At 36.8% G+C, this 17,219-nt stretch overlaps 1 protein-coding gene across 1 annotated transcript; it reads left to right on the top strand.

The window, feature by feature from the left end:
- Positions 1–564: 564 nt before the first annotated feature.
- LOC135645538 (probable UDP-N-acetylglucosamine--peptide N-acetylglucosaminyltransferase SEC) lies at positions 565–16,449 on the top strand. The gene is made up of 28 exons (XM_065164055.1): positions 565–1,018; positions 1,284–1,429; positions 1,556–1,654; positions 1,808–1,858; positions 3,212–3,328; positions 3,407–3,463; positions 6,957–7,076; positions 7,583–7,645; positions 7,737–7,815; positions 9,126–9,235; positions 9,340–9,393; positions 9,478–9,545; positions 9,632–9,734; positions 9,885–10,087; positions 10,190–10,286; positions 11,230–11,301; positions 11,395–11,471; positions 11,584–11,700; positions 11,774–11,858; positions 11,933–12,100; positions 13,646–13,756; positions 13,855–13,941; positions 14,023–14,150; positions 14,324–14,406; positions 15,170–15,275; positions 15,367–15,513; positions 15,598–15,718; positions 15,926–16,449. The coding sequence occupies exons 1-28, from the start codon at positions 802–804 to the stop codon at positions 16,037–16,039; spliced, it is 3,000 nt and encodes a 999-aa protein (XP_065020127.1). The 5' UTR covers positions 565–801; the 3' UTR covers positions 16,040–16,449.
- The last annotated feature ends 770 nt before the right edge of the window (positions 16,450–17,219 follow it).

The following is a 17,219-nucleotide window of genomic DNA, read 5'->3' as shown; positions in this document are numbered from 1 at the left end:
TAATTCACCAACCAAAATTTATATTACAAAACATGAGGAAACATTTTTTTCTGATATTGAAAACAGTGCAAGAGCTTGAGATTATATTAGCACACATAAATTTTGACAGGGGGTATTAACATATATTATTTTAAATTTAGAAAATAGCATATTTGCTCCTCAAACTTAAAATATATATTCCCAAATATTTAAATCTTTCATATATATATATATATAATAAACTCAACTTAATAACTGTTAATCCTTTTTGTTATTAAATAAAAAATATCAAATATCATTTATTGGGTATTAATATCAATTTGAAATTTAACATAAGTCAGCCATAATCTTTTAGCTTTAAAGGATCCACTTACTAAAATAAAATAAATAAATAAATATATAAATAAATACGGTGAGTCAAGGGCAAACTCGTCCATCTCCACAGGCGATCTCAACCCTTCTTCATTTACGCTCCGGTGAATCACAGCGGCCCAAATGGACGGCAGATCATGTACGCGCATAACATTGCTAATGCGATCAACCTGAAGCTTAGAACGCCTCGGTGTTCACCCTTTTTAGCTGCCGACGGGAATTGAAGGCGAGGGGAAGGAACGAGGAAGGGGAAAGCAGCGGTAAAACCGAAGCCACAGCGGAACACGAGAGCGAAGAATCTGGCGCTCGGGTGGTCCAAATCTGCCGGAATCCGATCGAACTTTCCCTTCTTCGATCCTCCCAGGGATCCGATCGATCGCGGATCCCGTCGCTGGGCGTCTCCCTCCCTCGATCTTACGGTGGATTCTAGGGTTCGTGCCGGCGCCGATCATGCTCTCGCTGCAGGCCGACGCGCGGCAGCACCAGCCCCAGCAGCCGCAGCCGCCGCAGCTGCTGCAGCAGCAGCAGCAGCCGCTGTTCGGGGCGAACGTGGCCGGCGGGTTAGGATTACACCCAGCGGGGGCCGATGTGGAGGAAATACCCTTCGCCCTGCAGTTGCTTGATGGCTCCGCAGACATCAAGCCCTTGATTGCGAAGCCGACTGAAGGTTCCTTTGCGTTCTTTTGTGTTTGTTTTGTGGATTCCATGTTTCGTGCTGTTTCTTGCTGTGGGAATACGTGATGTATGATGCCAAAAGAATGGCCTTTTATTTGGATAAGTGAGGGTTCTTTTCTAAGTGGAACTAGCAGAAGAGTTTGAATTCTTGTTTAAGAAAAGATCTTTCTTTTTTTTAAAGGTTTCCTTCTGGGGTGTTGGATTATTGTCTCTTACCGAATTGGTTCTTTTTGTGATGATACATTCGAATGGTTTAGGTGATGAAGACATGCACTTGGCCCTTGCTCACCAGAATTACAAAGCTGGAAACTATAATCAAGCATTGGATCACAGCAATGCCATTTATAGGAAAAACCCCAAAAGAACAGACAATCTCCTCCTCCTTGGTGCTATTTACTATCAGGTCATACATTGTTTTACTTTATATGTTCCTATACCTTTTACATCATGATCTAATTTGTTTTGGAGTTATTACCTTATCTTTGAACATTGCAGTCTCTGACTTCTATTTATGTTTCTGGCATTTCAGTTACATGATTTTGACATGTGTATTGCAAAGAACCAAGAGGCTCTTGCAATTGATCCACATTTTGCAGAGTGTTATGGTAACATGGCAAATGCTTGGAAGGTAAGAAATCGGTATTGGTTAAGAAGACACATTCTTGACGTTTAGTGAGGTTTGTTTGTCTATGTTGCAGTAGCTATATGAACTTTGTTGATCCTAATCTATGACATGGTAAATTATTTCCAAATAATTATAACTCAGATGTTCTTGGTACAGGAAAAGGGTGACATTGATCTTGCTATACAACTTTATCAAGCTGCCATCAAGGTAGTTATACTTACTGTGCATCTGTCTAACAGACTTCTACCTTTGTACTTATCTATTTGTTTTCTCATTCTATGCTTGTTTTACCTACGATACTCTATTCCTAATATTTTCTACTTTAAAATGTAAGTTGGGGATTCATTAGGTTGCAAATTTTCTTCTTCGAGAGGCTACCGTTGCAATATTGACATTGTAACAGATTCTGATGGTAAACTTAGGATTTCTTAGTGATTCTTCCTCTTGCTTCTACTTGTTAGGTTTTTATTTCTTCTGCTTTCTTTTCTATGCAATTTTCATTTCACTTGGTTTATAAAGGAGATTACATAGTTTCCTTGGCAGGTGGTGTTAACGACACCTTACCGTCAGTGATTAGACTATGATCTTTGTCACTCAAACTTAGACTTTGTTACTGAAGATGCTTGGTTTAAGTAGCCATTATATGATAGTCTACTGTCATTGACCCTATGTACCTATTTATCACTCTTTATTTCCTATGAAGCAAAGTCCATGAACATGTTTATAGGTGGCTATCTTTTGAAATGGTTGCATAAGTAATTCTAACACACTATGACTTAAAAGCTTGCTGGACATAAAACTGCTTTATTTAATCTTCATGTATGGTCATCTACCTGTCTGATTGGATCCATGGCTATGTCAGGCATAATGAAAGGATTTGATTCCTTTTCCGATTCGAAGTCAACTCATTCTATCTGGAAACCAAATTAACTACCTTTAAATCTTTCAATAATATGTCTATATCTGGTTTTTTGTTATCTTAAGTTCCAATCTCTATGGCTATTGTTAGATAGATTATATGCAGCTACCGATCAAGAGATATTCATTCCTTGATATGGCATAAGAGTCCCTTTTAGGGATAGTTAAGTGCATATGTTGTGAAAGGGGAATAACTAACATAGTCAAATTTTTGTAGTGAAAATTAGGCACAGAATTCCATTTGGCAGCTGGCCTATCTATATCTTTTGTAGTATCGAATGGTTGTCTACTTCTTTTCCTGTCATATTCCTAATTGTATAAGTTTTCTGAGTCTGCTATGAAAACGTATTTGTTGCTATTTTGAACCTGTCAGACCGATGGTTCATATTTATGTTAAGCAATTTCAGTTTTTTACTGCTGTACTTGAAGGTTTATTGCAGAATGATATAATCTTAGTTATTTCAACACACTAAAGGTCTATGCTATAGGCGATTGGCTATCTTCCAACAACTTGAAAAAACTTTTCAACTACAAAGATTTAAAAACTTATTGTTCTTTGGTCCATTAATTGATCGTCTTTTGTTCATGTTTCTTTAGTTAAACTTGCTTTTTTACTCTTTTACTCTGAATTTTCATTTGCAGCTCCGGCCGAACTTTTCTGATGCATGGTCAAATTTAGCTAGTGCATACACCAGAATAGGTAGACTGACCGATGCAGCTCAATGTTGTCGGAACGCCCTTGCACTAAATCCTCGTTTGGTAAATGATATTTCTAAGTTTCTGTTTTTTTAATCTTACATTAAATAATGTGGACATGTACTAATTTTTAAAAGTTAGGTTGATGCTCATAGCAATCTTGGGAATCTGATGAAGGCACAAGGCTTAATCCAAGATGTAAGTTACTATAAAATATAAATAACATGTTTTACTTATTTCTCCTCTAAGTGTTTTCTTGCTCTTTTAGAAATTATATTATGCTTATGAAGTAGCAAATTTCCCGAATAGTTTTTTGGAGATGGCAACCAAACTTTCATGTATTTTGCATTGCACCATATGCTGGCTATGGGCAGTTTTTTTGTCTATTGGTCCTAGTGCTAGTTGTTCAAAGGAAGAACATCTGTTTTCTGAATTCATTTAGGAATGCTCAAATAATGAGTGATGATATTAGTTTAAAGGCTTATGCGCTAGGCGAGTGCTTAGGAAATCATAGCATAAAATTTTCACATATGTGTACATTAAATAATTGGAAACATTTCTAATAATTCTAAAGCTCTCAAAAAATTTGATGACAGATACGCAGTTCTCCTGATTTAACAGAGATCACATAAGATGGACTTTTTAACATCCACTGTTGCATGGTGGATATGCCAATGATAGTCCTAAGACCTGTTGAGTGTTTGTTTCTATATCTCTTTTACATGTGTTTTGATGGAAGATACTACTTAAAATGCTAATATAAATAGAAGAAGAAAACAAAAGAAAAGGCATATTGTAACATTTAAGATACAATGACAAAAAACAGCATAACAAAAAAATATTTAACAAGCAAACGTATGTATTATTCTTATTGTTTATTATATAAGTACATAAAACAATTTACATTTTCTTGTAACTTTTGGAAAAAAAATGTATTCTTAATTTCATTTTTTAGTATTCTCCTATTACTCTTTATCCATGATTATTTGTGAAAGAAACCAGTTGTAAAGCTGGCGATTGGGGACTTTGTAGCTTGGCAAGCTCCATCTAGGTGTTCATGTTATTATTTGGCCTGAAACCTGAAAGCTCTAGACTTCTAGGCGGCGGAGATGGCTAAATGGCTTGGGCCATGTACCTAGGAAGCCCATTTATTACTGATGAGAACATTGGTTTATGGGGTAAATTAAGTACGTAAATTAAGTACCATTTCTGAGCTAACTATTCAAGGATGAAGAGCCATCTTGACCCTAATTGCAAATATTTGATTTGTGTTTCTCTAAGTAGTTTGACTTGTGTGACATCTTGTCCTATTATGAGAAAAAGTTGGCATGTCAAAAAGAATCATAAATATTCAGAAGTCACTCAATAGCGGTCATTTGATTGGTAAGATAGGGTGACTTCAGTTAAGTGTTCCTTCGACATGTGCCTAGTTGCCTTGGTGATTTTCACGGAAGACACACCTTATGTCACGATTGGATTTCATTCACAAACCAAGACAATCAGATAAGTCACTGTATCATATATTCTACCACGATTTTCATGATTGGGAATACGAGTAACTAACAAATGGACAATTATCGTTCCCCGTGTATCAATGAGAAGGTAAGAATAAACTGATCTCGTGACATTGCTTCTTTGTTGTCCCTTTTTCTATCTTCTGTTTTTTTTTACTCTTTTGTATTATATTATGCTAAATTTTAATTTGTTTACCCAACCCGCTGACTTTGTGTTATTTATAGGGACTGTTTTGTTGTTTTAATTATCTGTATTTTTAGTTATGCTTTTTTTGTTGTTGCAGTACTGCTGTTATCTTTTTATGTATTGGTGACTGTATTGGTGCATTCTTCTTTCAAGATGTGAATATTATCTTCAGTTTCATGCATTTTGCAATGAAAACAAGTTATTGCATTTGAGCTCATAAGCAAAAATTATGATTTGGTTACTTGCGTGTCATTTTTGGATCATATTCTTATTAATTATTATTCCCAGTGAGTTTTCCATTAAAAAGGTTCTTGCCATAGACATGGGCTCCAGCTTTAAGAGACTTTAGCCCTTTAATGCATCTCAAGCCCTTGATAACTTTGGTCCGTGCTTGACCTGGATCCAATAAGATCAGTGATTTTCGATTGAATTGTGTCTAATTGATTGAATCCATTTAAGCCATAGTGGATTTAGTTGATTGCAACAACTAAAATACTCATGATGGTTACTGAACTAAATTAGTTTCTTGATTGATCTATAGTGCTGCCTGCTTCATAAAATGGTGGTATTTTAGCCATTACAATTTTAATGTACCTTCAACCTCCAAAAGAAGAGTAAATATTCAAAGAATATCCCTTGTCACTATATCTGTCAATTATAAAGGATTTGGTTTATGTTCCTTGATACAAGTCATCAGGTTATATATAAGGATTTGGCTGTGGTTTTTTGAAAATAAAAATTCGTTTTTTATATTCCTTGTAACTAATTTGATGAGGTTCCTTACTGATCCATCTATGATTTCTAACAACACCAAGTTAAACGTATTCTTTGAACTTTCCTTGCTTTGCCCATGGGTGAGGCAGGTAATTTGAATGGAGAGGCTTCTGCTAGACAAATTAGTGGCTCCCTCTCTTCTTCCTTTACTTTTCAGTTGCTTGCTTTAATCACGTTTAGTGAGGCACAAAACAGGTAAAAAGGCAGTTTCCTAATTAAAACTTATGCAACAAGTCTTTATTTCCTGTAAACTTGAAATCCTTTCAAATGCTCTCTTGAAAAAGGCATTAAATTTATGAAACAACAAATCCGAACGACCTAATAGATGGTGGCTTTCTTTTGCTAAACTACACTTAGAATAAAACCCGCAATAGGGTTCTTATTGGGCCATTTAGACAACATAACCAATAAAGCAATATTTATATAAGAACACCTGAAGATAACATAACTAAACTAGAACCTCTAAACCTCATATGCTTGAATGTTAGATTCCAATGTGGCTGTGGAACATTTGCATGGGACTATGATTCTGAAAATATAGAGGAAACATTGACATTCTATAGAAACAAATTAATGCTATATGGAACTTTCTATGAACACAAATCTTTAATGGTGGAGGCTAAAAACAATTGGTATGTTCATGTTTGTGTGCTCCTGGTACCTTCATGATTTATATTTGGGTGCATAATGGTTCATATTAAAGCATATAAAAGATTCTTATAATATAGAAATGCAAAATAAATTAAAAAAGATAAATGCATGTGATGGCTGAATCTTATACTTATGGAATGATATTTCAACTCTAAGATGTTCTGCAAGTGATACATTGTAAGAAATTTAGAAATCTGTAATCAACTAAAATTGTCTTATCGTTGACATGTTCATAATTTTATAAATAATATACTAGTAGAATTGATTGCAACAAGGAAGTGACATTGTTCACTGCATAATTGTATGGCCACCAACATAGGCATATGCAGCTGCATAGATTGTTTGTCAGCTTAATGGGCAGAAGTCATGTCACACTGGTATCTTTGTGGATGTAAGATTCAAAGACCATGATATCTATGCTATAATCCCATCCATATACTAGTTATGAAAATAAAAATCTAAAAGTTCTTGATTAATTAAACTTTTTCTTTGTTGTATTATGATGTTAAATCATCTTTGTTCCTGCGGTTTTTACATGATGCATATTTCTTTTTTCTTGCTACAGGCTTATAATTGCTATGTGGAGGCCTTACGAATACAACCTACATTTGCAATTGCTTGGTCCAACCTTGCTGGGCTTTTTATGGAGTCGGGAGATCTTAACAGGGCGCTTCTGTACTACAAGGTGGATAACCTATCCAGTTTTCAATTGATGTCATTTAAATTTTTTTAAATTCTACCTAGTATGGATTTACAACAATAAAAAACAACAACTAAAGGAACCAGTAATAGCCTTGGACCAGATGGTAGGCCCAGTCGAGGCTTACTGTATGGTGAGTCCTGTACTGCACCTGGACAAAGGGCGGTCTCTGTCTGGATCACATTTGCACAGATAAACACCAACCAACACATACCAATTTGTGATGTGCTGAATAATGAAAGCTCATAATACATATTTTTAGAGATGTGAACCTGTAATTGGTAATTTGACTTCAGTAATACAGTAGCACTCAGTGGTGTATGAGAAACATCAAACTTTCCTTGACCTTTGAAGTTTTCCTGTTTATCTTAAATCTATGCTGACAACTTGCTAATTTGTTTTATGATTTTATTCTTGTATTATGTGATTGAAAGCAATACTGACAGATTGTTGTATATATCTAGACTTCTTATAGTTCTGTTCATTTTCAGGAAGCAGTTAAACTTAAGCCAGCATTTGCAGATGCTTACTTGAATTTAGGGAATGTGTACAAGGTAAGATTTCCTAAATTGTCTACAAAATATCTATGCAACTGTTGGAGCTAGTTTCTGGTGCAAAATGGATCCTTCTTTTGGCTTTTTCCAGGCACTGCGAATGCCGCAAGAGGCCATCATGTGCTATCAGCATGCTATACAGGCACGTCCAAGTTGCACAATGGCGTATGGTTAGTATTGTTCTTAAGCTCCAAAATATATTTGGTTGCGTTATGTTTTGTTTATTTGCTGTCATTTAGTACTTTATTCTTCTGTTCATTTGCTTGTGGCATGATTGTTTGCAGTGGAAATTAGGAAAATATATTTTCACTGAGATAAGAGATTAGAAAGGAAAAGTAGATTCTTATGTTTGTTGCAAAGGGATTTGTGGATAATTTTCAGTTTATTAGGATGAAAGAAGATTAAAAGCCATTTCTCATGTTGAATTGAGAAGTTTTCAAATACCAGTCCATTAGTGGTCTGAGTAATCGATTGGACTGGTATGTTAAGAACATACCAGGTGGTATGCCAATCTATGACGTCTGGTATCTTTAAAAAAGAATAATAACTTAAGTATCAGCCAGCACCAACCTATATGGTTCAGTATTTGCCCTTGGTTGGACCAGTAAATACCAGTTGGTATGTATGGTTCTGACATTATTTGAATCTTGAAGAGAGAATATTGCCAATCGATCTTTTCCTTTTTTTCCAAATCTTATGTGATGGAAAAATTGTTTTCACTGTGGAACAAACAATTGAAGAAATATTCTTCATGGGAAAAATAAATAGTAGTCCTTGAGATTTCTGGTAAGTTATTCTTTTGTTCATCAGTTGGTAATCTCTTAATTAATATCTGAACTATATGGTTCAAGTTGAGGTTATGCTTGTTATCAAGGTGATCTGATCTGCTGGGGGTGTGCATCAACAAGGAGATATAATAATAGCTTTGTGTGTTCCTAGTATTGCTACATGAGAGCTTCTTCAATCCTTGTTTTGGCAAGGGGATTTTGGATGATTTTGGCCACTGATCTTTTACTTGAACTTTTTTATGGGGTGAACTTCTCATCCCTGCTTCACTTTTTCTAGAACTTTTTGTTATTGGAAAATTTAATGAGTGATTTCTCTCCTGATGGTACTTATTTTTTTCAACTTGTGGTGATTTGGATAAAGACTTTATGTTTTACTCATCTAGAGTTAGGCCAAGCTATTCCTCATACAGGCACTTAGCACTTTATGTAATAATGTGCCAAGAGCATGGCAACTTAGCAATAAGCTAGATAGAGTTCGTTTTAGTTGTAGTTTTAGCTGACCATACATATTATTACACTAGGGCATTCTGTGCAACAGAAAACTGTTTTTTATTGATGCCAGACACAGATGCATCACACAGAGGTCCATTGAAATATGATGATGATATCATAGTATGTTGTATAATATTTCCTCAATTTGTATGGTGTGGGACTAGATCTCTTCTAAATTTAAGTGGATATACTGGGTGCAGGGAGTCTTGCTGGCATCTATTATGAACAAGGTCACCTTGATTTGGCAATTCTACATTATAAGGAAGCTATCAATTGTGATTCGACTTTCATTGAAGCTTATAATAATCTGGTATAGTGACGGTCTTTTGTGTTATGATGCTATTTTTATTATAAAAAAATTATATATTTTCCAAAGTAATATGATGTGCTTAACTTTGTCACTGCAACTCAAAGGGAAATGCTCTCAAAGATGCTGGACGAGTGGAAGAGGCTATCAGCTGCTACAGGGTAACTATTATTTTTAAATGCTTGATTTTTATTTTAGTATTGTTTTTTCCTTATCATCTGAGATTGTCTGTATCATGTTCAAAGTCATGCCTTGCTTTCCAACCTAATCACCCACAAGCTTTGACAAACCTTGGCAATATTTACATGGAGTGGTAAGCTCGACGAAATGTTTGATTAATATTGTTATTTGGATAATTATATTATTCTTCCCTAAAAGATATCTCTCTTGTCATATCAGCAACATGATGAGCTATGCTGCTTCGTGCTATAAGGCAACTTTATCAGTTACAACAGGGCTATCTGCTCCTTTCAGCAATTTAGCTATAATTTACAAGCAACAGGTTGCTACATTTATGTTCTTCCTGTTTTCAATTACTTCATATTTTCTGATGCTTTCTAATGGAAGGACTCAAAAGTCTCTCACCTTCTCATTTTAAATATTAGCTTCCCTGCTAGTTCTCAAATTAATGATGCATCTCTGTGTACTACAGGGAAATTATGCAGATGCTATAGCCTGCTACAACGAAGTTCTTCGCATTGATCCTTCAGCTGCTGATGGGCTTGTTAATAGGGGAAATACATTTAAGGAGATTGGTAGAGTTACTGAAGCAATTCAGGATTATGTACGAGCTGTGAGTATCAGACCAAATATGGCCGAAGCCCATGCAAATTTGGCTTCAGCTTATAAAGACAGGTTTATTTATTTTTAATCTTTGAATTTATCCTCATGTTTGATTATGTTGCATCCTTACATTATCTACACGTACTGATTCTCTTGGGAATGAAATATTTGCAGTGGACTTGTGGAATTAGCTATTAAAAGTTATAGACAGGCATTGATGCTACGTCCAGATTTTCCTGAAGCAACTTGTAATCTTCTACATACTTTACAGGTAAAAACTGCAGGCTTTTAAGCATCATATATCTTTCTGTGCTTATTTGTGCCTTGTTTTGTCTGTTTGTTTTGTTCCTGAGAAAATATTTTGGTGACTTTTTTTTACTCGTTTATCATTTTCTTTCTAATTTGTCTGTATTATCCCTGGAAAATGATTTAGTTGAAAATATTCGTCTGTATACATGTAGCATATTGAAATTAAGTATATGCTATTGTTTGTCATAGTATGTCATCAGTGGTCCATCTTGCTCCAACCCAGCTTCAGTTGAAACTATGCAACTTTTCTTGTGCAACTTCTATGTTGTTAGTTCAGTTTAAATCAAGGTTCTGAATACTGTATCGTACCGTTGTACCAAGTTTTGCTCGATATGGCGTACTGAGTGGTATGGTTAAAATACATATCAAACCCTTCGAAAATACTTGAAAAACAGAAAAAGAAAAAGTTAGGATAGGGTTTTTAAGTTAGAAACAAATATACATTTACTATAGTTTTAGCAAGCCTAATGTAAATTACGTAAGAATAGTGTCACATCTTTTTTGGGCTTTAAAGAGTAGCCTTGTGCAAGAGAGTGAGAGAGTTCAAGAGAGTGAGACAGTGAAATGGATTGAAATAGGAGAGAGGAAAGGGTTTAAAAACTCTTGAGGAGAGCTCCAACGGTCAAATTGACCGTTCAAGTACTGTTACAGCTGGTAACGGTTGGTTTCGACTGTTATCATCCGATACAATCTCGTATCGTCCAATGTGGGGCTATATCATTGATACCGCCCAGTAGCAGACGGTCCACGTACCGATCTGCTAGTGGACCGGGCGGTACGGTTTTAAAAACATTGGTTTAAAGTATACACAGATATTATGGAGCAAATATATTTTGTTAAGGTGAATTTTTTTATCCTCATCTTTTGTTGCTCCTTAATTTTTTTCTCTTATTTTCATTTTACAGTGTGTGTGTGACTGGGATGACAGGGAGAAGAGGTTTGCGGAAGTTGAGGCCATCATTAGAAGGCAGATAAAGGTATCCAATTAGAATAGTTTTATTTTATTTATTTATCTGTTAATTGCAAATCTGTAAGAGTTGGAAAGGCTCTAATACTATTTATACATTCAGATGTCAGTTCTTCCAAGTGTGCAACCATTTCATGCTATTGCATACCCAATTGATCCTATGCTTGCACTAGAGATAAGGTGACTATCAATTGAATGTAATAATAACTTTTCTACCTTCTTCGCTTAAGGTGCTGTTCTTCAAATAACATATTTCCTGAAGTTGATTCTTATTTTTTTTATTTCCTTGTAGCCGAAAGTATGCAGCACACTGCTCTTTAATTGCTTCACGTTATGTGCTTCCAGCATTCACTCATCCACCTCGTGTACCTGTCAAGTCTGAGGGTAAAAATGGGAGACTAAGGTTGGGGTAGGTACCACCGTATCATCTGTGCATGCAGTACCCATGTTTATTTACTCATCAAGTCTTGACAACTTTGCAGATATGTGAGCAGTGATTTCGGTAATCACCCACTGTCGCATCTTATGGGCTCAGTGTTTGGGATGCACAATCGAGAGACTGTGGAGGTTCATTTGCCTTTTTGAACTTTTCTGGTATTTTTCTTCATTTTGTATCTCCTTACTAAACATGCTTTGTCCAGGTATTTTGTTATGCATTGAGTCAAAACGATGGGACTGAGTGGAGGCAGCGGATCCAGTCTGAAGCAGAACATTTCATTGATGTCTGTTCAATGTCATCTGACATGATTGCTCGAAAGATCAATGAAGATAAGATACACATCCTAGTTAATCTTAATGGCTACACCAAGGTATATGCTTATACATTTTGGTTAATGGCTTTGGACATTACTCATGTATGTTATCATTGGGCATTCACAAAAAAAATTATATATTGTAAATTTGCTACAAAGCCTACAAAAGTGATCTGCTTGGGGGTCAGGTTCAACGATCCGTCAACGATACCATATCGGATGGAAGTTTTGACGGAGGGGAGAACTATTGCAGAAATACCAAGCATAAAACCAAAAGAAAATAACCTTTATTACTAGTAAAGTTAAAATGCTAACAACAATATTTAAAACAACGGAATTACAAGCGTGATAGAAAGCTTATGGGTGTGTGAAAATGCAGGTTGTCTTTGGGTAGCACGTCGGTGTTCTCGGCAAGTTGTGGTTGTTGTTGGTCCTCGGTCTCCTCTCTTCACTGTTGGAACTCCTCTTGAGGGTTGGACAGCAGGCAGTAGGCATTGAGGAATTCTTGCAGCAGCTAGACAAAGCTTTGGGGCGAAGCTTTGGGCTGCTGGAACGCGAGGAGGAAGGCTGCGGCCGAAAGAAGTTGGCTGTTGCGGCGCAGAATTCTTCCCTCTCTTCTCTTTGTTGCTCTTCATTGCTTTGAGATTGCAAAATTAGGGCCAACTGGCTCCTTGCTGAGGGCTTCCTTGGTTTCTTCTTTATGGGGGCGCACCCCTTGTTTTATAGGGTGAGGGGTGCCCTAAGTCCTTAAGGCTTAAGGACTTTCCTTGTGGGGCACAACAATTAGGATTCTCTTTTTTAGGGTCTTCTTTTTGGGATGCAGCACTTAGAATTCTCTTGTCGGGTTGTTGTACCCTTCTTGCTTGGTGGCTGCCCCTATTTGTATGAGGGCTGCCCTTATCCGTGTCCTATTAGGAATTGGATTGTGGTGAGAAGGCTGTTGTTTCTTGGGCTTGGGCTTTGCTTGTTCGAACAGGGCTGAATAGTGTTGAGATTGTCCCTAGTCAAAAAGACAAATACAATATAGTAAACATGATGGTAATTAAATGAATTTTTATCAAAAACCCCCACTAGAAAATAAAAAAGAAAGGATAAATTTGTTGCAATTCTTGAGTGATGGCAAATAGGGAGCAGTTGAGGTCCAAAATAGTCATCTTGGGTGTGGAAAGGGACATCACATGGAGGTTGACCCCCATCTGGGCTGGGAAGCAGTAAAGACGGTGGTGATGTCAGGTTGTTGCTGTGGATATGATGGTGGATGGAAAATGACTTGGTTGTTGCTTTCATTGTGGTTGATGCTGTTGTAGACAGCTGACAATCAGTGGAATGAGAGAGCAGAGAGGCTTTCAGTGCTGCGAGAGGAAAGTTAGTCATGAATAGGGCACATAAAAGAATGGGGAACAGGTCTTCAAATGTTAGTTCATACAAGCTTATATCTAAATTTTAGAAGGGCAATTTGTATGAAGGGAATATGCTAGAGTCTAATCCAGCTAATTCATCAAGCAACCCATCTGCACTTATGGATCACTCAACATCATTTTTAGTCTTACGATTAAGTGCATTATGTCATCTGATTTGTGTTAACATAATGTGATTATTTAGGGTGCAAGGAATGAAATTTTCGCAATGCAACCAGCACCGATCCAGGTTTCTTACATGGGTTTTCCAGGGACCACAGGTGCAAGTTACATTGACTACTTAGTCACTGATGAGGTACAACAGATACTTTCTTCCAACCTTTCCTAATCTAACTACTTATTCTACTTCATGATGTGTTACTATGTTATATCCTTATTTCTTTTTTCTTGCAGTTTGTTTCTCCTACACATTTGTCACAAATCTACTCGGAGAAGCTAGTCCATCTTCCTCATTGTTATTTTGTGAATGACTATAAACAGGTTAAGTTTCAAATCCATCTGTCTAATGCTTTATGTTAGTTAAGCCTGTTAATTATGCTCTGTATAAATCTTACATAACAGAAAAATCGTGATGTTCTGAATCCTGTATGTCGGCATAAGCGAGCAGATTATGGTTTACCAGAAGATAAATTTATTTTCGCATGTTTCAACCAACTGTACAAGATGGACCCAGATATATTCAATACCTGGTACTTTTATCACATGTGGTTAATCTTCCGTTTGTTGGTTCTTTAGGATTAAAGTTGTGTTTGATTGTCATTAATCTATCATGGTGTCTTCTTGTTTGCATCTTTGCACTGCACAATATTCTTTCTATTTATGCTCCAAGGTTGTGTTTCCTGCTGACCATTTAATTGAATAGGTGCAATATTCTCAAGCGTGTTCCAAATAGCGCACTGTGGCTGCTGAGATTTCCGGCAGCTGGTGAGACAAGGCTGCGTGCATGTGAGTATCTTCATTATATAGTTTGTTGTAAGGGTGCATCTCCTGTAGATTAGATTAGATTATAACTATTTTCACTAACTCCAGCATAAGTTCTGAAATTGTTCACCCCAACCCTATACAGATCAACCTAATACCTTTCAACTTTTAGATCCACCAACCTGAATTTTGTGAACTCATGTCGATGACTGTTAATCAGTCATGTTGCCTCAGATATGGTCATTTTTTCTGTGTCAATGCAATTTGAAGAATATAGATTTTGATCCTAGACATCTTTATTCCGTAATGGGAGTTATATCGACTAAATGAAATAATTGAATGAAATATCAATCTTTCACTCTTATTAAGTTTGGTTTACTTGAATCATTGGGCCTATTTGTCATTTCCTGTGACATATACACCTGTAAGAAGCCACAGAGGAATTTAAAGAGCTGGAGGCATCAATGGTCTTGGATGCCTTGCTGTTTGAGCTAAAAGGAATGATTAAGTATATATATATATATATACCCAGGTTACCTTTGGTTGGTAATATGCTTAATGAGGACTTGTCAGGTGGGTATACTACCTAGCCAATCCATCTTGTTATTCATCTTGGGCTAATATAATGATCAGTTTTACTGACATCGAAGCCTAGATGATCTCTTGATAGATCTTTATTTGAGATACAGACGAAAGACATTGACATTTATGCAAGTACACCCTTTCACACACATGCATATGCCTATGTATATGTACTTCTAGTTGTTACACAGATTTGCATGTGCAGATGCTGCTGCTCAGGGAGTGAAGCCTGATCAAATCATATTCACAGATGTTGCTGTGAAGAATGAGCACATAAGGCGCAGTGCTTTAGCTGACCTGTTCCTTGACACGTCTGTATTCTTCTTTTATATTTTTCTGCTTTACGTCCACTTTTAAGTGTAGTTTTGCCATTGTTTTTAAGATACATTTCTAATTGTGCAGGCCTCTTTGTAATGGTCACACAACTGGCACAGATGTGTTATGGGCTGGTTTGCCAATAATAACACTTCCTTTAGAGAAAATGGCTACCAGGGTGGCTGGTTCCCTGTGTCTAGCCACTGGACTTGGTGATGAGATGATTGTAAATAGGTGATTATTCTTAGTCCTAGCTTGCTTGTTTTTAAAGATAACAATTGATTATAATATCATTATTTGGTTTTTTTTTCTTATTAGCTTGAAAGAATATGAAGAAAGGGCCGTAGCTTTGGCAGAAAATCCTTCAAAGCTTCAGGCACTTACGAATAGGCTAAAGGCTGTAAGGATGACCTGCCCACTGTTTGACACCAAGAGATGGGTAAGTTAAATGCCAGTCAATCTTCTTTTTTTCTTTCCATTTTCATTATTTTTCCTTCTGCCAGGAAGAATCTTTCTACTTCCAGTGGTCTATGTTTATGCTCAACCACAGTGACGGCCGTATATAACAGAGATACATGCATTTTAAGTGCACACATCTTGCTGAAGGGTTGTTATTTGTAAGTTCTACTAATCAAAACTGTTGCAGGTTCTTAATCTGGAGAGGGCATACTTCAAGATGTGGTACTTGTACTGCTCTGGTAATCATCCGCAGCCATTCAAAGTGATGGAAAATGATAACGAGTTTCCATATGACACATGAGGAACAGGAGGCTACCTTGATAGTTGAAGAGTTTCATAATGCCGCCACAATATACACAAGGCATTGATTCAACAAATCATGCTCTAGAATTTATTAATATACCCCATGGTGATACAGCTAGCAGATTGCATTATGAAGAGGCAGGTTTGCTATTTGGGGAGGCCCATTATATTTCGTGAAAAGATATCCTGGTGTGTTTGTAGACCTAGATTTCTTGCTGTGGTTTTAGTGAACCATATATATATATATATATATGTGTGTGTGTGTGTGTGTGTGTGTATGTATGTATTTAGTCTACAATCTGACCGTAACTTAAAGATGTGTACGCAATGTATCCTGAGATTAGGCAAATAGCCCCCTCCTGAGTTTCACGACGAAACAATTAATCGAGATCCTTTATTGATACTGCACATGATGCTGTTCAGTTGTGCTTGGGGTGATCTATCTTCATTTAGTTGCATTACCACCTGGTTGAAATCGTCAAACCTGAACTTGAAAACATAATGCTGGGGCTGTAGCTGGAGCTGGAGCTTCCCCTTCCTCCAATGGGCAGGTTTATTGTCAGATGTATGAAGAGCCTGCAACCCAACCCAGGTGACCATTGTGACTTTATGGCAATGTATACTGAAGCTATTGGAATCTCTAAAGTAGATGTGGTATGATATGATCGACTTTTCTTGTTGGATTATGAGTTCGGTGTTTACATGCTTAGTATCTCACATCATCTTGATCTGCTCAAAAAGAAAAAATCCAGGACAGTGGAGATTAACCTCCTATCCCCGTGTTCCATCCACCCCGGAAATCACCTGTCCTGGAAGCTCATCTGACAGAATTAGGGATCCGTGGGGGGCTAGCAAGCAGGTACGGGCATTGTGTCAAACGTCTTATTTCTGCTCATGCTTAATTGTCTTCTGGTAGGGCTTTCCAGGAGGCGGCAATAACTGTGGAGGTGCATGGACGGATCTCAGCTCAAAAAAGTACTACTCTTTAATGGGCCTTCTTCTTCTCCACCACCCCCTACTATGTCATATTCCTAGCAAAAGTGAGGGGGTTTATGAGACTCGCATCAGTGATCAGTGCCAAGTAGCGTCCAATCTATCCAAAGTGCTTGAGGTGGGTGATATGAACTCTTTCATGTTTTTGCCAAATGTGAGAACAAAATTACCAATCTTTAATGCCA

This window comes from Musa acuminata, chromosome BXJ1-1 (assembly GCF_036884655.1).
Source record: "Musa acuminata AAA Group cultivar baxijiao chromosome BXJ1-1, Cavendish_Baxijiao_AAA, whole genome shotgun sequence".
NCBI classification, from domain to species: Eukaryota; Viridiplantae; Streptophyta; class Magnoliopsida; order Zingiberales; family Musaceae; genus Musa; species Musa acuminata.
This window is presented reverse-complemented; position numbering and strand designations above follow the sequence as displayed.